Below are 27,159 nucleotides of genomic sequence, written 5' to 3' on the forward strand. Positions count from 1 at the left end.
TTGAATACAGAAAAATAAAAGGGTAAAAAAGTTTAGCAGTAAAGCATCCCCTTTATTTAATTTAAATTTAACTATATGATTCAATGCAAGATATATCAGGCTTGGTATTCCCTTGTATCAACAGGGGGAAATGTAGGAAGTGACAGGCAGTGTTTGTGCAGCCATCCAGCCGGGAGTTCTGCCAGGGAAGGACAGCTTTCAGTTGCAGTCGGGGGAACCCATCTGGCAGAGGCTGCTTTGGGGATATAGTAAGTCATTGTATCCCTTGGTGACCTGGCCATGTTCTGCCGACTTTTCAGACTACATTGGCCAACTCCAGTTTCTCCAGCAGAGTCTGAGGCGTGGGTGCCTGGTGCCGCACAATATCACTCCTGGGGAGAGATCTTCCATCACCTGAGATGGACAGCCCCACATACTGGTGACCAGCATCTCTCAAGGGTGAAGCTATCTACCCAATATTTAAAAACTACACACAGTAATTAAAACAAGTCAGTGTTATTTAATAGAGCAATATATTTAAATTCTTTATTTGTATTTGCTTATTTTTCATTGTTACTCTGTAATATTAGCTTCCTGACTATTGCATTTTTCAGCACTGACAGAGCCTGCCCACGAGAGACTTGTCAGATATTTAACATATTACAACCAACTGACTTTTGCCTGTTCCCATTATGCCGGTTTCCTACACTTCTACTCTGGCCTCTTTTCAATGTTGCCTGAATGTTAAATCCATCTTGAGCATGGGTGTGGGCAGGCAGACAACAGGTACAGCACGGCATCTAATTATTTTCTTTTTATTCCCAAAGGCCAAGGCTTCTTATGGCAATTGACAAAAAAAAAAAAAAAAAAAAAAAAAAAAGTTTTAATCTGTTAAATTGTTTTTTGAGTTAAAAAAATAGTAAATTCCTAATGGATTCAGAAGCTTTTTGCTAAGCACTTAAGCACCCGCAGTACGGCATTGATTTATTTTATCGTTTTATTTAATGAAATGTCTGGATACAGATTAACCTTTTTTTTTTTTTTTTTTAAATCATATTTACTGTGTCGCCTGCCTTGAAATGGGAACTACGAGTGCTTTGATAAATGGACTGAAAGGTTGTCTGGTTACACAATAGCTTCTAAGAGCCTAGTGGTGTCCTCAGCTGAAATGTTATTTTGTCCAGTTCTAAAGCAATACTGCTTAGTGACTCACAAGAGAGAACTCCCACCCCTGCCACTCATTGCAATAGTTCACTGGGGATATTGGGCCTCAACAGAACTACACACCAATTTGTATCACCCCCTTATTTTTACTCCTTTTCCATTGTCACAAAACCACTGTTCTTTATGAAGATTGTAACCCTTAGACAGCCACTAATGTGTCCCAAAGTTAAAGTATAATCATAAAAACGGCACATTTCATGACTATGATCAGTTAAATTCCTGGGAGTTCATCATAAACATGGACTAATTCCTCTTAACATTTCGAACTAACTAAAAAGCCAAAAAATTCAAACCTGAAAGTCAGGTAGGGAATTTGAGTATCAGAAAAAAAGGAAGAAACTTACTTACTATAATACAGGTCTGTCTCATCTTACGCTGGGGTTACATTCCGCGGTCAGTGAGTAAAGCGAAAACGGCGTATAGTCAAAATTACATTGAGTGTAATGCCGGGCGGAATCGCCCGCACTACAGGAACAGTATTTAAATTGTTATTTTTCTCTTTTTTTGTTTTGTTTTGTTTTTGCCAACTGCGTAAAACTGAATTTGCGCATGTTAAATGCACGTAAGATGCAACAGATCTGTACTGACTTCAATTCAAATGCAGAACAATGGCAGTGTCTCAAAAGAACATTGGGGTATGTACTTTTAACTCTAAACCTTTTACCTCAGATTGTAACTCCTAGAAACATACCCAGGCTACCTCTACACTGGGGGGAAAAAAAGTATATTCTTTATTCAGGTTAAAATAGCCGTAACAACACAGTATCATGGCTTTTAAGTTGAGTTTGCAGCTCAAGTTAAAACCTATAGGGCAGCCTGAAGTTGTACTTGAGCTGCTAACCCAAATTAAAAGCCATGATACCATACCTTCACTGCTAATTTAAACAGAATTAACTAATGCAGTTTAGCTAAAGTGAGTTAAGATCACACTTTTTGTGTGTGCAATGCAGACACAACCGAAGAGCAGACTATCAGCAGCACCATGCCCCTTCTAGACCTCATGGAGGCCTCTCCATTGGTCTAGGGATAAGGGAGGAGTAGAGGCTGAATGGCTGGGCTTCAGTTGTGTGCGTCTTGTACACCTTGGGAAATCTGTGTGGCTGGAGTGAGGAACAAAGAAAGTTAGCAGAACCCCAGGTTATCTCATCTTTTCCACAGACCCCTCCCCATCTAGGGTTCTGGGGCAGCCCCAGACGGGAACAGTCCTGGTCAGCATGGCTGCAGTGGAGATGTGTTGCCTGAAAGCTGGGGTGTGATGCCAGGGGCCAGAGCCAACACAGAGACACGGGGCCTCCGTAGCAAGTGGCGGCCCGCAGCTGCAAGACTCAGAGCCCAGGTTGGCAGACATGGACTCGCGTTACAACTGCGTCGACATTGTGGCTCAGTCTGGAGCTCGGTCTCTGAAGCCTAGGGGGCAGGATGGGCTTCAGAGCCCAAGCTCCAGACTGAGCTGCAATGTCTACATAATTATTTTTAGTGCCATAGAGCAAGCCCTGTAAGCCCAAGTCTGTCAACGCGGGCTCTGAGCCCTGTTGGGTTATCCTGTCCCATATCCCTTCCTGAAAGTTATGCCATAGAAGCTGGCCTTCTGCTACTAAATGTCTTTATAGTTCCTCCAGGTAGGGCCAAAGCCTGAGGTCCTTACTCAGACCTCTTGTCAGATCTGATAGACACCCAGAGAATGGCGAAACTCCTGCATGAACTGGAGTTTAGCTGCTGGATAAAGTGCCCTGAAAATTTAGCTCTCAGAAGGAAAAATAAATCCAAAAAGTTACAACATTAAAATAAACACTTCCCTTGTGTCAACACTGTGATTCATATCATCCTTTATAATGGCCTAATCCTGTGAGGGGCTGAGCAACCATAATCCTACTGAGAAACGTACCAAGAATCTCACTCAGAATTGGGGCTGGTTTATTTTCTTCAGCCTGCATGAACGTCCCATGTACCTTCTGATTGTACAGTGGAGTACAGTTCAAAAGATTTATTTTCCCTTTTTACCAGTAGGTAAGACATCAGTGGTTTGAGCTGGTACTCTCTCTATTTGTAATGGGGAATGTCACTAGTACCAGCAATATCTCACCTGCTGGTAACAGGAAACTTCAACTGCACCCCCTAGGTGTCACTGGAAGTGGATTTACAGTACACAGGATGTGCCATCTCATGCTGTGTTTTAAACATGCTGTTATTTGAAAAATTAAAAGGGCAAAATACCGAGTGCTTTATTCAGTGTTTACTTGCTCCTTACTTACTGAAACAAACTCCCAGTGACTGGATAAACACAGAGAGGACCTCAGGATTTCACCCACAGTTATAAACAATGAGCTCAGAGTAAACTGTGATTCTCAGGCACACGAAGAGAAAGGCAGCAGCTAATGCGTCACTGTACTTTGCTCACACAACTATTGTACATTCTCCCTAATTAATTCTGCCCCAACTAGTGCTTCCCCCACCCCCGCTCGTATTTGTAGAGGGAAGAAGAAACTCAGATAAACAACTGTTGCTTCATCAAGGGCTGCGTGAGACAGGATGGAGAACGAAAGTCCTTTGTGGTAAACCTGCTGCCCATGTGTCAATGGAGTCTTCCTGAATTTAGTGGTTTGCTGCTGTTTATAGAAATTAAAAATTTATCATTTGTATAGTACTGTGGCCCAGACAGTCCTTAATACTTTGCACTTACTGTATATAGTACCTTTCATTCCAGGATCTCAAACCACTTCACAGACAATTAATTCAACTTCCCAGCACTCCTGAGGCATAAGTATTGCCAGTGGAGCTGGAACAATTCGTATAGTGGGGGTGCTGGGAGCCATTGAACCAAACTGTAAACTCTGTATAGGATGGAAATCACTTCAAGCCAGGGGGTGTGGCGGCAGCACCTCCAGCATCTCTAGTTCCCGCACCTATAGTATTGCTATACCTATTAGTGCTCAAATTCGAAATCATGTATTTGTATTACTGTAGCAAAGGCAGTCTTGAAATCCTCTTCAAATGCCTTCTCTTCAGGGCCGGCTCCAGGCACTAGCTTAACAAGCAGGTGCCTGGGGCGGCCCAGGGAGAGGGACGGCACCTGCGGCAATTCGGGGACGGCAGGTCCCTCACTCACTCTAGGAGCGAAGGACCTGCCGCTGAACTGCCGCCGCCGATCGCAGCTTTATTTATTTATTGATTGATTGGGGCGGCAGAAATGCTGGAGCCGGCCTTGCTTCTCTTCACAACTCCAGAACCCTAATTGACCCCTCCCAAGCCTCTTATCTCCCCCTTTTCTGTTAGGAAAACAGGATTAGAGGGGCACTGATACATTAAAGAAGATGCACTAATCTTAAGGCTGTGTATTCTCCTGCTTTTTGCTTTTTTCCATTTCTTTATCGTCATCACTCTTTCTCCCCATATCTTACACTTCCATTTTTTATTTATCTCCATACCATTTTCAGTTATTCATCTACTCTTGTTCTCTTTCTGTCTTATTCCATTCTCCTCCTCTCTCTGCCATATCTCTTTCCATTCTCCTCTCCCCTTACCCAATGTGCCTGCCCCTCAGTGTTCTGGCTGTCCTCTTCTTAGTCTCCTTGGTCCTCGTCTTCACCTGGGTGCTAAGATTGCATACCCTGCAGGTGCAATCTGAGCACTCATTTCCATTTTCCAGGTAGGCAAACGGAGGTGCAGAAGAAGGATAAGTGATTTGACAAGATCATAGAGTAAGTTGGTGACATGGTCATAAACTAAACCCAGGAGTTCTGTCTGAAAGTTCTATATTGTAGCCACTATATCTTACCACTGAGGTGCAAACACTGCAATTTGAAAGAGTTTAAATCCCACCAACACAAACATTTTTTTCATTGAAAATTAAAAAAAATAATTTAAAAAGCATCCATTAGACTGTCTTGAGTCAAGAAGCCATCTGAGCAAAGTATGTTTCAGCTGTACTCTAGCCACTTCATTACAGTTTAATTCAGGGTCAAAGGAGTTAATATTAGGGTCAGCATAACCTCTTCTCTTCTCTCCACCAAGAAGCCTAGCACATGGAATAAAAGTGAACTGTTTAATAATCACCTACCCAGTCACATGAACAGAGAAGACCAGCAAGGTGGAAGGACAGTCAAACACTCACAAATCGGCTTGTAATCAGAAGGAAATCCTGTACCCAGTTTTATTAGGGGCAGATTATTCTGATAAGAAGCTGGGATTTTATCTACACCGTGGGTCTCAGGCTAATCGATTTTTCTAAATCAGGAGAAGAGTAACAAAATTGGATACTTTGAGTTTAGTTGAAATTTTGTACCTGTCAAATCTGATAGTTCAAAAATATATTAAAAAGGAAACAAAGGAAAATCACCTTAAAAACACTATTAAAAAGGAAGCTAAAATTCTGGCTTGTATCCTCTAAAGAAAGGAATTTCATAGTGAATGGTTAGATCTTCAGTATATCAAGTTACAATGGGATACCCTCATTAATTATGTGCTTTGGTGAACCTAGACAGGCGAAGTTTGATGTTTAAAGTGTGAATGTTCATTCTTTACCTTTGGATTTAGGCCAGAACTAATGTTATTTTCATGTAATTTCTATACGGGATAATGCAGTGATGCTGCAAGAAAATGCCAACAGAAACAGATTCTCAAAGCTCAAACACCCTTACAACACAATCCAACACATAGCAGCAATCTGATTTACATTCTCCTCTCATCCCCTCCCTTCTCAAACACCTCCCCTCCACTGTTTGCTCCAAACCTAAGGAAACTATAGTCACAAAATGCTGTCTCTTAGTGCTCTCCTCTAGACTCTCGGTGGTCTCACCTTGGCAAGATCAGAAGTGGAGTCTCTTTGGAGTGAGGGAGGAGTCTTGCAGGGAAAAGCCCTACAAACAGCAAGCTGTGTAGGAAGCCTCAGCCTAAAGCCTATGTTTGTAGCCCTGAAGTTAAAAAAGAAAGGAAATGCCCAGGAAAGAGATGTGTTTTGGACACAGAGTCAGACCTTGTCCCTACTTCATTGTGTTAGAAATTTAACACATATGATGTTCAATACAATTTGCCCTTAATGTGGACAAGGATTGTCATGTTTAAACACATGCTTGCTGGTCATGGTTAATGGTAGGTGGGTAGGAGGGGAGGCGCATGTGTCATTGCCCCTGAAGGGTGGAAGGTAGGTGGCATTTGTAAATCTAAAGAGACAAACATTTAAAAAGTCACTAAACTCTTCTGTGCCTCAGTTTCCCACCTATACAACTGGAATAAATCTCACCTCTCTTACATAGAGGAGCTATGAGGCTTAATTCATTCATTACTATAAAGTTCCTTGAGATACCTCGGATAGATGGTATTGCAAAAATACATAATATTATATATCAGACATCCCAATATACAGCTTTATGTCACACAAGGGTAGCTTGCAGTCAATCACAGAATGAAAACCACTGCGTCTGATGGAATCTTCAAAGCAAAGCATTTTCACGGATATCAGTGACATGGCTGAAGAGTATTAGTCTCAGTCCAGTTTTAGAGTGGATTATTTTCCAAAGCATTTACTCTGTCCATATCTGTACCCTGACTCTCACTTTGAATTCTAATGGCCCATTCACAAAAGGGAAGGGGAGCTGACAGTGGAGTTTTCTGGAAATGTTATTAGGCATTATCTACTTATATACAATACAGTTATTATACTGCTTTCAATTGTAGTCTCATGCATAGGTGGAGTTCTGGCCAAGTGTTGGGGAGTAAAACCTGGATTTCAGCGACAGGGTGAGCTAAATAGAAACTTCCCACTCTCTCAATCCAAGATGTACCCGAGCTGAATTATGTCTGGCCATGAGCAAAGGAACCTTGCTTCTAACAAAAACTTTAACAACTAATTTGCCCAGAGAGCCTTCCTTTCATCTCTGCCAGGCTGTAGGAGAGGCTGGGAGGCAAGCTGAAGTAAACATTACACAGGCTCGGCCCTGCTGGCTCTAAAGTAAACTCTTCGACTTCCTATTTACATTTCAGGATCTTAAGCTTTGCGGTTTTCTAGCTCTGCAAGTAAGTGGTTGGGGTTTGAGAGGCAGCCTGCATCTGATCTCCAAGCCTCACCAATAGCTTGCTAGCCTTTATTAAGAAAATAAAATAGGGTAAAAAAAAACACAACCATCTTTTTATACATCCTTCCAGTGAAAATATTTCACTTCTCACCAAAAATATCAGACAAATTAACGCCAACAATGGGGAAGTGGAGAAGGATCCTCTTGCCAAGAGAGAGAGGGGGAAAAGTTTCATGAAGGAAAATAAATAAGAGAAACAGTTGTGGAGTTGTGTTTTTTTTTTTTTTTTTTTTAAGGATGTAGAAATGTAACCCCTGTAAGGCCACGTGCTGAACAGGAATAGTACCATGGCATCCAAATACGCTCTGTGACCTTTTCCAGCTGCAGTGCCTGAGTCATAGGTACAGCAAGGATGGGCAACCTCTAACAGGGTGGTAAAATAAATATGGTTTTCATTTCATGCAGCCCTCCCTGAATGTAAAATGTCTTCATTAGCTGGGAAGTCAGCATTGTGACTGCTGCCAAATGCAAGATATAAAGCAGCAGAACTGAACTGAACGAGGACAGATTAAGGGAGAAGTTCCTGTGCTACTGATTTATTTCCCTCACTCCAAAGACACTAGCTTTATGATTCATATTCAGAGGAGAGGCCTTTTAGCAGAGAAGAATATTAAAAAGCAAGGAGGGCGGAGGTTTATTGGGTGGATGCTCTCGGTTTCACAGCTCCTTTCAAACCTTTTCCAAGCTGCTTTGGTTTCAATAGTTTTGCTTTTGTTTTTAATTTTTACTGCACTCTCCCGTCCTGTCCCCTCACCTTCTCAGCACCTCTCCTCGGGTTAGAAGGACAAATTGTTGCCTTTGCTAAATGCTGGACCCCAGCCAGCTGGCACCCAGATTCACTGCCCAAGGCTTCAGGCCCTGTCCCCTCAGAGACTGCACATTTCATTGCAGTGATAGGAGTGCACCAGAGACTGAAGAGTGAAAGGTTGAAATCTGGCGCGCAGTCCATAGATCCACTTGCCAGAAAGTGGCAGAAATTAATCTAGCCGGGTGGTGCTAGTGCCACCCGGCTAGATTAATTAGAGCTGGCAAGTTGAGCGCTATGCTTTTTGATTCCTGCAAGTTTTCCTCTTGGAGAGGGTTTCAAGCAGCTGAGGAGTCCCTTTGTAGTAACTATTCAAAAGTCTGCTGCTTTAACAACGTGGCATGTTCTGAAGAGGAGGCTCTCGTATGAGAGCCAAAATATACTGAATCCACTTGCTGGTCTGGCTCTCATTGAGATTACAGAGATCAGGCTACAAGAACACTTTGAGCCAGCGTGTCTCTGCAGTCTCCACCCCAGGATGTACTGCAAAGGACACGTACTGTGCATGCTCTGGGGCTGGAAATGTGCTTTAGACTCTATTTGTGTGAACAAAGCTGGCAGCTTGAGTGGATATTGTGGAGCAAAGAAGCTCTATTGTGTTTCACAGTTGTCATGAGAATCAGATGAACAATTTTAGAATAAGCTAATCGGACTGAAGTTCCTTTAACAGAAGAAGACAAAGAATAGCCCTGCTTGGTAAAAATAAGCATAGGAAATTACTTTAAAATAGTCCATAGTAAATGATGGGACAGCTTCGGCCATCTCCCATTTTACTATGTACATAGCTGCTCAACGACATCTCAAGAGAAACTGACTCTCATATCCCTGATGGGGAAATGGTCTCACAAGACAGAAAAGAAGAATCCCCCAAGGGATAAATTATTGCAGATTATTCAGGACTAAAGTTGCCAAATTACTGAAGTCACGCTGTACACTGCATACACATACTACCCCTGCAAAACAGATTCTTTTGTGTGTGCACAAGTCAGGTGACTCAGTACTAACTACCCACATGTGTGCGCTCCATTTACTCACATTTACAGTGGTGTCAAAACTGACATAGGAATAACAGAGAGGCAAAAAGAGAGAAAAATCCATCTGATCCAGAAAGGAAACTTCTTGACCGTCACAAATCAGAAGCATTGTCTCCAGAGGAGCCAACACAAAGGGGACAGGAAGTGACAAAAATATCATGGGGGTCGAGTCACCTAAGATAGGGAAATTAAAGAAATCCTGAATAGGGACACCCTACCTTGTGTATTCAGGATTCAACCTGCCAGAAAATTCAGATCTCCCCCACCCCACATTAAGATGAATTAGAGGCCAGAAAATGCCTCCCACTAAAAATCTCTCTGGAAACTCTCTTTGGCTGTGAATCCACAAAGATGTGCATAGTGGAATGGCTGTTTTGGGAAGTAGGGAAGGCAGAACACTGCTCTCTGGCCAAACTTAGCGCAAAACAAAAAGGTACAAATCGCCTATATATATATTTTATGAGCAGGGCTGTTTTATGTAAATATCTCAAGACCTTCAGTTAGTACATACACATGGTGCATATTCTGTATTCATGGGACTTCTGGCCACATGGGAACACTATTAAAAATGATAGTGAATAGTTTTGAAGATTTCAAGTTTGTAGCATCTTTTCTCTGTATGGCTTTTGAATAAATTTGTCTGACTGCACATAGCCCAACCAGTTCTATGACAATAATGAGATACTTTCCCCTGTAAATTATATTGAAAATAGGTGCTATTATTATTTATATAGCAGTGGTGACAGACGCCCCAGCCAGGACTGGAGTCCCCTTGTGTTGGCACTGTAGAAACAGACATGAAGATGTGGTCTCTATCCCAAATAGCTTACCATCTAAGAAACATTTTACTTCAAGGAAAAGGTTGTTTACTTATTTATTTAAATGAATTTGGTGCTCATGAAAAATGCTAGTTGGACAGCTCTGGAGACTGCATTACTCTTATCCACTGCACAGAGGCAGCAGCTGTTCAAGCCTCCTCTCATAACCCTGTTGTGAAGAACATGGGAAATAGTCATAAAAATAAATAAATATATGTGTACCTTTGTTTATTTGATTACCATTGCACAGATGGCCACCAAGGATCAAAGAGTTAATTCAGTCCTGGTTTTACGTGTCTACAGGAAGGCAGGCAATGGCTTTAGATAACCCCAGTAACCACTACTTAAGGGGACAATACAGGTGTCAATCCCTACAAAGTCTACCCCTGACAATGTTGGGGCTTCAGGGGGAATGACTGCAATAAAGGACTTTTGGAACTATTCAAAACCTGAGCCCCAGATGACAAAGGGGAAGAGGCAGTATCTGGAGGAAAGCCAACAATACTCCATTTCCCCGTATGTGTAGCCTTTTGTTGTTTTTCTGATTGCTATGTTCCTACAAATAAATATATAGTATTTTGAATTGAAGAAGCTGTCCTGAGACACTGTAGTTGCTGAAGGGAAGTCTCTTGTGGGTGGCAAAACCTGCCAGGCCTGCTAAGAAAACATGATTGGAGAACAGGGGAGCTGTAGCCTGGGGACCTGGTCTGAAAGTGGGTGAATTGTGGGAATCCACCCTGAAAGAAGTGCAGGTTCTCTGTCACTTGAAAGGGGTGGGGAGCCAATCAGGAGCCATGAGGTTGCTGCCTATCACACCTTTTGGGGAAGGACTTTCTGTGGTCTGTGTCTACAGTGAGCCATGGGTAATAAGGTGCAAAGTGGTTATAGCTACTGCTGGGTGGCAACATGGAAGTGTCTTTATCTAGCAATTCTGAGTTCTACACCTGCTGGGCCTTACAGGTAGCCACAGAGACAGATGAAAAGTACAGCTAATCCTGTAACCATGACACCAGGCAATGAGTGGCAACCCTGAAATGAAGAAACCACCTCTGAAGATAAGAGGATAACTCATTTGCCATACCAACTGAGAATGGGCTTCTGCTTAGATTAACTTTCAGAGTAGGCAGCTGAGGGTTGTGTGATGTGAATAATTGTCCAGACTGGCCAAAAACTTCTTTTACAAAGGCCACAGACCAGACTTTAAATGATAGTGACTTTTGGTGACTACTAACCTAGAACTGGATTTGAACCAATCCACTGATTAGTTATGAAACTCTCTTTGGCCCATTGCTTGAGCCATCCAAGTCTCTCAGTGGAAACAGTCTTACAAAGTGGCCTGGGAGTCTGAATGCCCAAGAAAAGCAGTAGTTAATTCCAAAAATGAAACCTCATTTGAAAAAAAAAAATGGGAATTTTACCACGAATGAAACTATTATATCCGTCAGAAAAATTATGTTCAACATTTGTAACTTTTAAAATATCAAAGGCATGATTAGCAATGTCTTTTGTTCAAATTCTTTAGATTCCTTGAGGTAATGAAAACTGGGTCATGGAGCTTCTCGGTAAGTTTAAAGTAAATGCCCTTCGCAAGCAATATCTAATTCTGTGACTCATGGAGCATTCAGCCTAGATAATGGCAATACTATATCCATACACATATATCACCAAACGCACTCATAAAGAAAAAAATAATCATCCAGTAGGTGATTTTGAACAGTTTCCTGTAAGAGGCCTGAAAGAAATCCACTGCCCAACTGCCACACTTTAACCCTGCTTTCTGAATTCCTCCTGACAGTTGGCTCTTTCGTTCGCCAGAACCACAACAAAGGACGGCGTTGAGTTTACACACAGAACATTCTCTCTCTCTCTCTCTCTCTCTCTCTCTCTCTCTCTCTTCTCTGATCATCTGACAAAGGTATTATTGTTGCTGGCTCACTGGGGCTCCATGCACCTGAGGCAGATCAAAGGCACTTTATAATGCCAGCCTGACCACACAGGTCTCTCTCCCACTGCATTAAATTAAACCTGATGATTAATCTCTATTGCCCTGAGGGTCCCTCGGTACAAAGAGAGAGACAGAAAAAATATATTTCTAACAAAACATGAGCATAATAAACTTCCATATTATAGCTCTAATTAAAAAAAAAGGTACAGCTAATTTCAACCAACTGCAGCTGAATATACATCTCATTAAAAACACACACAATGCCCTATGTGCTCTATATTCACTTGGTACAATATAAGCAGATAGAGATAAAGGACACTTAAACCAAAGGCCTCCCATAGATTTGATCCAGAATGGCTTAGAATTTGCTTGTTGTCTGTTGATTGGAAATTGTGGTGCCTTTAAAATTGAAAAAAAAAACAAAAACCCAACAATGCCACAACAAAACCCTAAAACCAAAACAAACACCTGGGAGAAGGGGGAAAATAAATATGTAGTAAATGCTGAGTTGTTACATTTAAATGAAAACCAGTTTAAGTTTCTCCGAGAGCCACAGAAAATGCCTATCCCCAAGTTGGGCTCAAGCCATTAAGGGCCCCTTACTTTCATCAAGGAGTATCTTACTCTGTGAATACTTCACTGGGACTACGCTCACAGAGTAGAGTACTAATCTATGGTAGATCAATTAGGGCTTGTCTATACTAGAAAATTCTGCCGCTTTAACTCTATTGCTATGGTTAAAATGGCAACCCTCCTTCCCTGATTCCACCCCCAGTGTGGATGTAGTTATACCAGTATACAAGTCTGAGAAGCAAAATAAGATCTATTTTGGCACCTGTACATCACTATAACTGCATCTCCCAAGGCTTATACCTATATAACTATATCAATAAAAAAAACCCCACACCCCTAACCAACACCGTGATCTCAGTATAGCTTTTCAGGTGTAGACCAGGGCTAAGGATGGTGGGATTTTAGGCCTAAAATCCTGATTTAACAAGGAATTTAAACATGTGCTTAAATACATAATTAAATCCCATTGACTTCAAGTATCTGCTAAATGCTTTGGCTTAATAGGGACAAGATTACTGGCATGCTTAAAATTAAGCACATACTTAAGTCCTTTGCTGAACTGGGGCATAACTGACAAGGTCACTGTCTTATTAACATGCTGCTGTCATGGCCTATTCCATGAATACACAGCATGAGGACAAGCTATAGGCACCTCTATTAAGTGTAGTAACGACATTATTTAACCGTAGCTCCCTCTTTTCACAATCTGAGATGCCTTTCCTTGACAGCAAAACCTCTACCACCCCCGCCCCAATTTGCTCATTTGGGAAAAATCCAAAGTTATAATCAGTCTAAATTTAAGAGCATAATGAGTTTTAAATAAAAAATATGGCAGAAAAGGGTACTTATCTAAATGGAATAGCTTTCAGACTCATACATTTTAATTAGGTATAAATTTCCAAATCAGACACTAAATTTTAATTGCAAGCTAAGGAAAAGCTTTTTCGTTAATTCACTGAGAAAAATTAACAAAGCAAAAATTGCTTATCAGGGTTTTTTTGAAGTCATCATACATATCATAATTCTATATAGATCATTGCAGCTCTCAGAGGGAGATGGATTTATATTGATTGAGTGAGGAGGTGGGGGAGAAGGGCTGCTGGAGAACACACACTACTTCTCTGAAGACGCTACTCAGGAACACATTAGTGACATGCTTGTCATGGATAACTCAAATTCAGAATCTTCAGCTCCGATTTCACGTTGCTCTCTTTAAGCTTCTGCAGCATTGTGTTAGACTTTGCTTTAGCACTTCATGTCAGGATTTTCCCCCCAGTATTGATTTCCACTACTATGTAGGGTGACCAGATGTCCTGTTTTTAAAGGGACAGTCCCGTTTTTGGGAACTTTTTCTTATATAGGCACCTATTGCCCCCTACTCCCTGTCCCGTTTTTTCACAGTTGCTATCTGGTCATCTTACTACTACGAAAGCTCCTGGTTTCTAGCAAATGCATAATATGTAATTAAAATCTGAAAGTAAAGATAAAGAACACACCAGCATAACAAACAAACAAAAAAAGGGGGGGGGTGATGGGAAAATAAAGTGTAATTTCTCTTCAGAGACATTAGCTACTATACAAAACTATCACCGTGACTATGTAGCCAACCTACCCCCATGTGACAGGAAGATGTTCCACAGATCACAGCAAGCCGGGACATAACTGGTTGATTTTCACAGGGCAGGTTATATCCTTTCACATCTGCTCCAATCACTCCTATTTAAAAAAAAAAGTATCTTAAAAAACAACCCAACCTTCCATAAAACAGAGTTGTTTAGTATTTGAATGGTTGCAAAGGATCCCACATTGCTTAGAGGGCAGACAAGTTTCACAATTAGAAAGCGCTATTCCAGTCTGGTGACTGTGGATACATTTCATTGACAACATAAGGATGTTCCAAATGTATGGGGCATTACACAGATTAATTACTCTCCTCTACACCCATTATTATTATTATTTTATTTATATTCCAGCAGAGCCAGGAGGCCTCAACAGTAATCATGGCCCCATTGTACCAGCATCATACAAATGTGTAGAAAAAGACAGCTCCTGTACTGAAGAGTTTACAGTTTCAATAGCCAAAATAGAGAAAAGATGAAAAAACAAAAGGAAATATCACCATCATCCCTGTTTTACAGATGAAGAACTGAAATGCAGAGAGACTAAGTGGCTTGCCTAAGGTCATACAGGAAGTCTGTGGAAGAGCTGGGAATTTAACCCTAATCTCCTGAATCGCTGGCAAGTGCCTTAATGTTTTCTTGCTTTATTCCCCCACTGTGGCACCTACTGTCTGACTGCCATGCAGGGTATTTGCATGTATATCTCCCAATAGCACTGATCAAAGCCTAGGCACATTTGAAAATCCTCCTAGGTACCAATCTGCATCTTCAGGCACCTAAATACCTTTAAAAACCTGACCCTAAATCCTTGTGTACACATAGTGTAAATGCAGAATCCGATTTGAACCAAGAAATATACAAGTGGCAGACGAGGCCGAGATTATGTCTGGGATTCTGTATACATATGGGATTCATTTATTTGTACAGATAAACAGAATCCTTAAAGTGTTGGTGCTACCTATCATGCTTTATTTTTTACCTGCCAGACAGTGACATGCCCCACTACACATTAAGGATTTTGTATAGTTTAGTTTAACAGGTAGTTTCCTGAACTAAGAAGTACTATAGTTAGAACTACTAGAGGGCATTCAAAAGACTATCCGCTCACTAAAGCATACAAATCTACCCAGGTGTGACTTGTCAGTGCAACAGGTAGACATTTATTTGTATGTCTCCCATAATATTACTAAGTCTCATGGTTCAATAACTGTTAAACATTAAGAAAATGTGTATCACTCCAGTAGAAATCTTGGCTCTATTGATGTCAGTAGGAATTTTCCTATTCATTGCAGTGGGGCCAGAATGTCACCCTTAGTGTTTATGTCAACTTTACTGTCAGTGAGTTCTCGAAAAGTCCTATTTGTGATTGACTGAAGTGAGATAACATTAATTATAGCATATTATAATTATAATGAATAAAAAACATTAAAAATAACTACAGTTGCCAACACTCTAGGATTGGCCTGGAGTCTCCAGGAATTAAAAATTATGTCATGTGATGAAATCTCCAGGAATACATCCAACCAAATTTGGCAACCCTAATTATAACATAGGATTATAATGAAGATCAAGCCATTTAATTCAGTTCTTAGGACAATTTAAGGGCTCTTATAAATAGTTTTTACGTTTATTTTTGTCAGAATCTGTAGTATACTGGTACACAGGGGCGGCTCTAGCTTTTTTGCCGCCCCAAGCACGGCAGGCAGGCTGGCTTTGGCGGCATGCCTGCGGGAGGTCCGCCGGTCCCGCAGCTTCGGCGTACCCGCCGCCGAATTGCCACCAAATCCGAGGGACCAGCGGACCTCCCGCAGGCATGCCGCTGAAGGCTGCCTGACTGCCGCCCTCCCAGGTACCAGCAGGGCACCCCCCGCGGCTTGCCACCCCGGCACTCGCTTGGAGTGCTGGTGCCTGGAGCCGCCGCTGCTGGTACAGCCTCATAGGATACACAATTTCTTTTGTGAAGGTCCCCAAAGGACAGACTTAAGACAGCAAACTTTAGTACCATACAAAACAATATGACACTGAGTATCAAATGGCAGGAAACAGCAGTCATAATTTCAGTTCTTTTTCCACAGTAACAAAGTATTTCAGATACTGTACAATAAGTGATCTACAATGCTGGAGCCTGTTTTAATGGAGCAGGTAGTTTATTCCAGCTTTTTGAGGTCATAGCCTCAAGAGCCAGACCTCCCATACTCAGTTTTAACTCTAGGCACTTTAAAATTAATAGACTAGGTCGAATGAAGGGCATATATCTATTCAGCTTCCAGTTTTCAGCTTTTTAGTAACAGATTTCAGATGCACTAGCTTGGAAGCTACTCAAGACCTCTGTAGCAGTAAATATCAAATAACTCTTCATCTCCTTCCTACCCCACTCTCAGACTTCAAAGCTGTCATAGATTCCAGAGCTCAGAACATCCAAAAATATTTTATACCTAGCCAAATGCAGAAATGGACGGTGTGTCAAAATTTCCTAGCTATGAAAACTAAATCTCCACCATGTCACTGTGGTTCAGTCTGTATGCTGAGAAAGTGCTGTTTTTACTCTTCTATCTTTGAGGACCATTTTTGATACACTCAGAAGAATGTATTTCAATGGAACAATTATGACATCCAAGGGAAATTAATGTACAACTGGTTAATCTAGAGCAGTGGTCCTCAAACTTTTGTACTGGTGACCCCTTTCACATAGCAAGACTCTGAGTGTGACACCCCTCCCCTTATAAATTAAAGACACTTTAAAATATATTTAACACCATCATAAATGCTGGAGGCAAAGCAGGGTTTGGGGTGGAGGCTGACAGCTTGTGATCCCCCATGTAATAACCTCGCGACCCCGAGGGGTCCCGACCCCGAGTTTGAGAACTCCCAATCTAAAGCATGCAGATGTTCTAGGGCAAATCCTCATAGTGTATAGACTACATTATGACAAAACGGGGAAAATGCCCAAAACATGTGACATCACATGTTTAATACATGGCAACTTTTCATTAACTAGAGCAGTTAATTATTCTCAATATTTCTTGGTTTAAATTTACCATGTCACAGATGTTTTCTCTCTTCTCCTTGCATTTTCTTTCCTCTGTATATTTTTTGTCAATATTTTTTCTACTTTTAAAATAATGGCTGCATTATCTGACACCATCCTTTTTTCCCTCATTTTCATTAGAATTTATTTTCAGTGGAAACCTTCAATTTCCTTCTTGTTCTCTTATTTCCTCTCCTCTCCACCACTATTTTTCCTTAGGCTCTTTCCAGTTTTATTTCCTGAACTTTATGATTAAAGAAGACGGAAAGAAGGGGTGGAAGGGAAGCAGGAGTTCTCACCCCACCATGGAGAAAGGAGAGCATTACAGAGATCGCCCTCTGCTCTGGTTACCCTCTTCTCACGTGCACTTTCTCACGTGCACTCTTATCCTCGCCCTCTCTTCCTCGTTCTCCCCTCTGCACTCTCTCTCTTCAGTCCAAATCTTTCTTATTTCATCTTCTTCTCTACCAGCCCCATATTTGGCAACCCCTCCCAGAGCAGATTTACATCTCACAGATTCTCTCCTCCTACAACCTCCTTTCAGATCTCCTAGATGTGCACTCAATTTGTCCTAGTGTTGCAGTGATTCTCCTTGCTACTGCCCTGCATCAGCCTTCCTCTACCATAGAGAGACACCCCTTTTCCAAGCCATCGCCTTTGTAACAGTGCTGCCTGTACAGCACCGGGGAAAACATACAGAGAGATCCATGTGACTGGTTCTCCAACCCCTAAGCAGTCAAACGTCACCCACTATGTGCAGAGCCATAGCACGGAATCTGTGACAGGTAGAGCTCCTTTATGGGAATACGGAGGCATTGTAGAAAATGGTGTCTGGACTGAAAATTCTAAGATATGAAAAGGTATTTCCCATCTACATTTATTCACTGATATGCCATGTGACTGGCAGTGTAGATAACAAGAGCTGTTCATTCCTCTGTATAGGAACTGGCACTATGTCATCAGGCCAGCTTTCAGTATATTCCCTCCCACACACACACATAATCAATATCTTGCTGATTTCAAAGGATCACTTAATACTGGAAAGGCTGGACCTTTAGTGCAGTTTTGTTAAGATTCAAACTTCAAACTATAAAGAGGTTGGGTGCAGCAAATTATTCTCCATGTTTAAATAAATGCATTAGTTTAACATATACAATATGAAGTATGAAGAGATGATGAAGAGAAGAAGAAAGTCACTGGCTAAAGGTTCATGATTTAAGCCTTACAAAAGCCTTTGGTGATACATGTTTACAGCATAAAATCAAAGTGTATATTTTATGTCCTAAAAGAAAGGATATTTTGTTACACAAGTCTATTTTATTTAGTGAATGGTATACATTTTAATAAACCTAAGCAAATGGAATGTAAAAAAAATGAGATTACAGGCCTGACTTTGAAAAGCAGTCTCTAATTTTGCTGGCACAATTTTGCTTATATTTAGGGCCAAATTTTTGATCCACCATAGCCTGGGCCTTCATTTTCAAAAGCACAACATTGCAAGGGAAAGTAACCATTTTGCACACAGTTTTATGCACTCTTAATACATCTCACTTAGCCAGTAAAGCACTGATTTCCATGACCTTTAGGCATTTAAGAGGCTTAAACTCTAGGTGCTAATGATTGTGCGGGATGAAAAAATCACCTACATTTATTGCACTGACAACTTGAGCTTGCAAAAATGCCATCCCAGTTTCTGAAAATCTGACGCTTATTGTTTTGTAGCATTGTACATGAAAACTGCAAGGGTAAAAGCATGTGTGTTTCCATGAAAATTAGGTCCGTTGGAGTGTTTTGAAGTGTTGAAATTTGTGTACCATATATTCATCTACCTCCACAAAAATAAGATGTGGAAATATTTCTCACAGTTCAATATGAATTTGTTTATAAGATATTTCTTAGCAATGTGATTCAATGTGAGGTTATACATTATCATGTATATTCTACAACATGAGTACGTTAAGTCCTTCTACTGAAAAATATGCTGATTTTCCCTGACTTTTTTTAAAACACCCACCCACGCACAAAGTGAGAGCAATTGGTTTCCTAGCCAGAGTACAAATGCTCTGATTAAATGATTAAATATTGTCAATACAAACTATAATAATATGTACAGTATATGGATAATCTAGGAGAAACAACCATTGGAAATCATAAAAAATGTTAAAATAGTACCTTCCATTTACTAAATATTAATTTAGTACTTTTTAGTTTTGACCAGTGTATTTAATAAACTATCAGAAAATGAGAGAAGTCCACAAACTAGAGAGGCAGTAAAAAGAACAGGAGTACTTGTGGCACCTTAGAGACTAACAAATTTATTAGATCATAAGTTTTCGTGGGCTACAGCCCACTTCTTTGGATGCATAGAATAGAACATATATTGAGGAGATCTATATACACACATACAGAGAGCATGAACAGGTGGGAGTTGTCCTACCAACTCTGAGAGGCCAATTATTTTTGCGGATACAGACTAACACGGCTGCTACTCTGAAACCTGTCATTAGAGAGGCAGTGTGGTCCAGTGCATGGGGTATCAGACTAGGACTAGTTTTAGGACACCTAGATTCTGTTCCTAGCTCTGCCACTGATTTGCTGTGTGATCTTGGACAAGATGCTTCACCTCTCTGTGCCTTTGTTTCCCCAACCAACACTTTGTGTGTTTTTTGTGTAGTTAGAATGCAAGCTCTTTGGAAGACTTTCTCTCTATGGGTCTTCATAGCGCCTGGCATGATAGAGCCCCAATCTCTGTTAGATTTCTAGATGCTATGCTAGTACAAACAAGTAATAACAAACAAATTCTCTTCTATGGTTCAATCTACTATAGTTCTCTGATTTACAAGAATTCCCAGCATTTCTGACACTAGTGGGACAGCTGGGATCGGATCTACCTTCAGAATTTGTTTACTGAATGACATAGAGCATGCCAAGTTTAACAAGGAAAGAAGACAAGATTTCTAGTGCTCCCAGCATTTGGTCTGACATCTCCGCATTAACCCCCCCTCCTCACCCCAGGGATGTCTCCATGCTTTAATACCGAAACAGGCTGATTTTGAAAATAGAATCTTGCTGGATTAATAATGAAACACACATTAAAACAAACATATTGTACGTGTGTGAGAGAGACTTTCAAACTTTGAAGTTAACGGTGGTTGGAATCCTGAAACCAGGGTGCCTAATTAAAAAAAACCAAAACACCTAAATATATACTGAGGTATTAAGGGCCAGATTTATGAAGATGTTTTACACACTAAAGAGGCAGCTAGGCACCTACAGGAATATACAAAATTGCCTGTACAGATTAGGCACCTATCTCTCATTGAAAGACAATGGGAGCTAGGCACTCTCTTAGATACTCATCCCATTACATGCCTATCTGCATCTTTAGGTGCCTACATACTTTTGTAAATAATAATATCGGACTCTTACATAGTGCTTCTCAGTAGTTCCCAAAGGGCTTCACAGTCTTTAATGTGTTTATCTTTGCAACACCCCGGTGAGTTATTAATATCCCCATTTTACAGATGGGGAACAGAGGAAGAGAGGTTAAATTATATGCCCATGATTGCACAGGAAGTTTACGGTGGAGCAGGGAACTGAACCTGCATTTCCCAACTCCTAAGCTAGCGCCTAACCATCCTTCTGGCCCTAAGTCAAAGAAGCTTAATTTTCAGAGGTGATAAACACTTGCAGCTCTGGCTGATGCTCATGAATGCTCTGGCTGATCAGTAACTCTGAAAAACAAGTCTCCATGAACACCTCTGAGACACATCCTGTGTGACCTGCAGATGAAGTGCTTGGCAGGAGAGTCCTCCACAACATGATGCCTTCAACTGATATTAGTTTACAGCATGATGATTAACAGGAAATTGAGTATTGTAGAGGTTTGGACGCTATCATTCTGGGAAAGTGTCAGTCCTGTGTCCCAGCCAGGACAAAAGATCAGTTTTGACTCCCCATCACCCAAGACCAGGGAACCATACCTTATGTTTGTGGGATGTGAAAAGCTCAAAAAAGGAAATTCAGGTAACAGGAAATTTCCCCACCCAACTATCCAACTCCAAGCTGATCATAACGGATTCAAATGAAATGGATTAAAAACTGGCTACCTGATTGGTCTCTAAATGTAACTGAAAACAGAGAATCATCATTGAGTGGGTGCGTTTCTAGAGGGGTCCCGCATGGATTGGTTCTTGGCTCTATGCTACTTTAACATTTCTATCGATGATGTGGAAGAAAACATACAATCATCATTGATACAGTTTGCAGATGACAAAAAAATTGGGGGAGTGGTAAATAATGAAAAGGACAAGTCACTGATCTGGATCGCTTGGCCAGCTGGACACAAGCAAACAAGCAAACAAGATATGTTTTAATACAGCTAAAAGTAAATGTCCACATCTAGGAACAAAGAATATAGGCCATACTTACAAGATGGGGGGACTCTATCCTGGGAAGCAGTGACTCTGAAAGGGATTCAGGAGTCATGGTGGATAATCAGTTGAACATGAGCTCCCAGTGTGATGTTGTGGCCAAAGGGACTAATGAGAGCCTTGGATACATAAACAGGGGAACTTTAAGTAGGAATAGACAGATTACTTTACCTCTGTATTTGGCACTGATGTAAGAGCTGCTGGAATACTGTGTCCAGTTCTGGTATTCGCAGTTCAAGAAGGATGTTGTTAAATTGGAGAGGGTTCAGAGAACAGCCACAAGAATAATTAAGATTGGAAAACATGCCTAATAGAGATTAAATTCCTTGAGTCTATCTTTTTAGCTTAACAAAGAGGGATCACTTGATCACAGCCTATGAGGGCTTGTCTACGCGGAGCAGCAATGCACACTAGGGGTGTGATTTCTAAAGGGCACCGACATGTTGCATACTAACTGGCCTGTGTGTGAACTAAAAGTTCTCTAGTACATATTAATGTAATACAGTTTGAAAGAACGTTTTTCCTGGGTTACAAAGATCCAAGATTAAGTAACTAGTACCAAAGCAACCACGTTGGTGAAACTTTCTATGGTTACCCAATTCACAGGTGTGGAGCTAACCATGGGGGAGCTTACAATAGCTCCTCTTCCACACCCATCATCCCTATTTTCATCCTGGTCCCTGCATCTACCTCCCACTGGGGCTCCACAGACTGCAGGAATTAGTCCACTCCTAGGGCTGCTGTAGGGAAATAGAGAAAAGGATCAGGTGGCTTTGTTTTAGTAAAAACAAGAAAGGAAAACCAGTTTCTATAGGGTAGTGTCAGGAATGAGGGCTTCCAGCTGCACCTGCCCAGGCACCAGGCAGCCAATGAGAGTAGCTGGACCATAGCAGAACCACCTGATTGGATAAGGCAGAGAGGAGGCTTGCTCTTAAGCAGCTGCAGAGGCTTTGTGGCTACTCAATGCATGCAGCTGTGGTTTCTCTGCCTCCATGTGCTTGCCTCACTCCAAGCCCTGCTCCAGCCTTGACCCTGCCCTGTACCCAGCCTTATTCCAGTTTAGATCATGCCCCACATCCTGCATTGTTCAAGTCCTGTTACAACCTTGCCCCTACTTGGAACCAGCCCTGCTCCTGCCTATCCATATTCCAGGTAATCTGGTTCTGACTCTTGGCTCCAATTTCTGGATCTGACTCTGTTTTGACTCTTGGCTCTGCCTTTGGTTCTGACCTTCTCTTTGACCACTAGACCTGACGCCTACTCCAACTACTAGGCATGACTGCCTATGACCAGTCTCCTGACAGGTAGGAGTCACTGAGATGGTCTTCTTTAAGCTCCACCACTCACCCACTTCACAAAGGGGATGGCAGTATCTCCAGACAGATGGGTCTCAGTTCAACTCTATGGAAAAGCACCAAATTGTAGCTGTTGGCCAAGAACAATGCTCTTCGGACTGCATAGATCAGTTTTTCCTCAGCAGTTAAGCCACTGGGACATCAAGGAAGCATTGTGCATGCTCATGCCTCCCTTGACATAGTCCATCAGACCCAATTGCTTTACTGGCAGTTGGACACAGGAAGTATGAAAGCTCTGCATCACAGAGGCATTTTTGTAAACACTGGTAAATCCAAAGTTTGAAGAGCAAAACTGTCCTTTCAGAATGACAAGGTGGAGCAAGACACAGAGATCTTTGTTTTCCCTACATGCTTGAAGCTCCCACTATAAACTCTATGCATGTAGAGAAGCACAGAAACTTGAAATCCTGTGCCATACAGTTCTTAGAGAACAATTTTTGCCCTATTATCAGATGTTGCTGTCTTCCTTTTTCCTACTTCCAAAGGTCACAAATGTATTTGAACAACCAGTTGATGCTGGAGCTCTAAGGCTAAAAACTATTAGTGATAAAACCATCTGGAAGGAAAATGGTAATTAAAGCATAGTGGACAAATTCATCCCTCGAGTAGTTCTACTGAAGTCTGCGTGAGGTATGACTCTGACCTATTGTTGGACAGGTAGGTAGTACACAGTAAATGGCATGTAGATGACGTTCATTAAAGGTGAAATGAAAAACTTTCAAAAGCAAAATAAAATATGCCTTCCCCCAAATCAGTACAAAAAAGTATGCGGGCTTCAAAATTTCAAATGCATTTCATTTTAAAAGACGTCTGAAAATAATTTCTACCAATACTTTCACTAAGATAGAAGCTCAGAATTAAGCATCCTGCACTTTCCTTGCAAGAGCAGAGTGAAGCTTTGTGAAGCTCGGTGGTCTCATTTCATAAGGGAGTGTGCCAACTTATCCCCTTTTCTTTCTGATGCGTTTCACATCAAAACCATGCAAAACTGAAGAGATTTAGACACCTCTGATGTGTAAAAAGCGATCATTCCAGATTTGCTCAAAAGGTTTATAAGACTTCTGGCAAATCTGGGCTGGGTTTTTAAGTTTGTTTTCAAATTCAAAGCTAAAGACTGGTGAAAACCAAAAGCCTTCAGACTGAATCTAGATTTCACATACTCTCAAAGTTCAGGAGTGCTCAACTGAAAGTCGGATAAGGAATGACTAACACCACATCAGACTTTTAATAGCTAGATTCCGTCTTTTGTGGGTACAAATTGTGGATGCTATTTGCACCAACAGTTATTTGGCAATGTAGGTAACACACACCTTACTTGTCAATAAAGTATATAGCATATCCACTGAAGGAGGAGATCCTTTGCGCTCATTTATTATCTTAATGGCCTGGGTTGATTTTAATTTCCCTTATCTATCTATGCTATTTATAAGGCACTTGCCACCTCCCAATCTTATTGGTTTTATTTTATTTGGTTCATTTGCTTCCTCCCAACTCCATCTTATTCTCTGCTCTTTTGTAATTCATGGATTTATATGTTTTGTTTGTTTCTCTTGACGCCTCTCCTGTTGCCCTCTTTCATTCCCTCTTGCACCTTGTGTGGAACAACAAAACAAATTACTAGATCTATTTAGATTTACTTTAAGGGGGGTAGGGGGGAGACAAAAGTACCTGATCCCATCAAAAGCAGGTATGAGAGACAGATGTTCCCTACCCCGCCCACTCTCCCCCCCCCCACTCCAGCTTACCTCTGCCTCCAGGGGAACGCAGCGCACTGGGGAAAGAGGTGGGGCTGGGGTGGGGATTTGGGGAAGGGATCCACTAGGGGGAGGGAGGGGGCGGAATTAGGGCGGGGACTTTGGGGATGGGGTTGGAATGAGGCAGGGCCAGGGGCAGGAAAGGGTGGAGTTGGGGCAGGGGGCGCGGGCACCCACGAGCGCCAGAGAAAGTTGGCGCCTATGCTTTTAGCCCATCAAACGTTAAAAAGCTGTGACCCCCAATTAGTGGAAGAATAAGCAATTATAGAAAGCATCACAATACAGTACTAGAGAAAGCTGGTGCTTTTTTGGCTAACCTTATTCCAACTAGAACTGGTCAAAATTTTTCTGACAGAACAGCTGTCTGCTGGAAAAATGTTGATTCAGCGAAATTTAATTTTTTTGCGAGAACATCTTGATTTCATCAAAATTTTCAACAGGAAATTATAGATTTGTTTTGATAAGGTCAAAATGATTTGTTTCAACATATTATAAACTAAAAATACTATAAAAATTAGCATTGAAACAATATTTCAACCTGATCAAAACATTAATTTTGATGACATTAAAACAAAATATTTCAGAACATTTTTTGTTTTTCCAAAAAAGTTGATTTTAAACTCTTTGTCCTGACTTTTGACAAAACCAGATATCAAAATCTTGGAATTTCCCACAGGATGGAAATTCTAGTTTTCAACCCATTCTAATTCTAACCTTTTGTCTGCTATTTTAAATGACAGGTTTCGGAGGAGTAGCCGTGTTAGTCTCTATCAGTAAAAACGAGGAGTACAAGGACTCCTTGTTATTTTGAATGAATTACACCCATAATCCGAATATAACAAACAGTTTTTGTGCTACGTCCCACATTGGGCTAGTAGAAAGGAAATGTACAAAGGTCTCCATTCCATTATTTAAACAGAGGGGTGTTATGGGGCTAAACCATTTTTAAGTCAACCTAAACTCAGGCCTTGGCTACACTTGCAAGTTACAGCACTGTAAAGCCTCCCCCAGCGCTGTAACTCACTCCCTGTCCACACTGGCAGGGCACTTACAGCGCTGTATCTCCCTGGGTACACTGCTGCAGGTACTCCACATCTCCGAGAGGAATAACAGCTGCAGCGGAGTGGCTACGACTCATGGGTGTGAGTGTAAACGCTTGCAGCGCTGTACTAATCACCTTGTGAAGTGGCCAATCCTCTCCACTGTTGTGACTGGCTGCAGGAATGCGGAAGTGTAGGTTTCAAAGCTTGTACCACAGAGAAAAGCAAACAGTTTGTAGCTTGATTTGAGTGAGTAAATGAATGAGCAGGGGTCCGGGAGTTCGGAACTTGCAAAATAGAGAGCGGACATGCTCCAAAAAACACTCTCTCCCCCCCCCCCCCCCGTTTTGAAAAGCACGTTGCAGCCACATGAATGCTGGGATAGCTGCCCATAATGCACCGCTCCCAACACAGCTGCAAATGTTGCAAGTGTGGTCACACCACTGCGCTGTCAGCTGTCAGTGTGGACAGACAGCAGCGCTTTTCCCTGCTCAGCTGTATGAAGACAGGTTTACCTCACAGCGCTGTACAGCTGCAAGTGTAGCCAAGGCCTCAGCCAATGAAGTACGAGAATGCACATTCAACAGCTCCATGGAGTCTCAAAGTAAAAGCCTTCTTTAAATGTACTGGTAAAACCTTGAACCTTTTAACTATTTTAGCACCAAAACAGCTTGTTCTATCATCTTCCTTATTTATGCTTTATACAGGATACCTATAAACAGACCCAGTTTCCTTTGTTTTTTAGACTACTGTTTTTATCCTAAACTCTGTTAATCTCATTAACACCTAATCCTCACAAGTTATCCCCGCCCCCCACCCCTCCTTTCATCTGTCTCTTGTGTCCTATTGACACCTAAACTGTCAATTGGCTGGGGCAGACGCGGTCTGCTTTGTTATTTGTCTGTACAGGACGTAGCACAAAGGGGCCTCATCCCTGTATGGTAGTCAGAGGTGGTACAGTATGAACCGTACTCACAATAATTCTAGTCTCAATTTCTCAGCATTTACAGATGACAGAGATAGCCCTTTGTTTGCTAGAAGCTGGGAATGGGCCACAGGGGATGGATCACTTGATGATGACCTGTTCTGTTCATTCCATCTGGGGCACCTAGCATTGGCCATCCTCGGAAGACAGGATATTGGGCTAGATGAACCTTTGGTCTGACTCTGTATGGTCTCTTCCCCATTCCTTCCCATTCACCCGTAGTGGAATGTGGTGGATGTAACAGCTCTGTGAAGCCTGCTCCTGCTACCCCCTCACTACAATGGTACAGGTAGCAGAAGCAAGCTAGTCAGAGAGGGCCATTTTGCTGCAGGGAACAATCTGGATCCATATGACATTGAACAAATGATTTAAGTCTCTTTACCTCAGGTCTATGAAATGGACATTATAATACTATCATAGAGCTGAGTGAAATATTTGCAGTTAAATGTTTTTCCTCTGAAATTTTACAACATTTGAGCTTAAATATTTTTGTTAA

At 41.5% G+C, this 27,159-nt stretch overlaps 1 protein-coding gene across 11 annotated transcripts in view; it reads right to left on the reverse strand.

Annotated features, from left to right (window-relative positions):
- FGGY (FGGY carbohydrate kinase domain containing) overlaps positions 1-27,159 on the reverse strand; it is a 332,123-nt gene that overhangs the window by 72,346 nt on the left and 232,618 nt on the right. For all 11 annotated transcript variants that reach the window (XM_034778551.1, XM_034778550.1, XM_034778547.1 and 8 more), the window contains one exon: positions 14,062-14,165. In XM_034778551.1, coding sequence (XP_034634442.1) covers positions 14,062-14,109 — 48 coding nt within the window. In that variant the 5' untranslated portion in view covers positions 14,110-14,165. The remainder of the gene's footprint in view (positions 1-14,061; positions 14,166-27,159) is intronic.

Source organism: Trachemys scripta, chromosome 8 (assembly GCF_013100865.1).
Source record: "Trachemys scripta elegans isolate TJP31775 chromosome 8, CAS_Tse_1.0, whole genome shotgun sequence".
In the NCBI taxonomy this organism is placed as follows: domain Eukaryota; kingdom Metazoa; phylum Chordata; order Testudines; family Emydidae; genus Trachemys; species Trachemys scripta.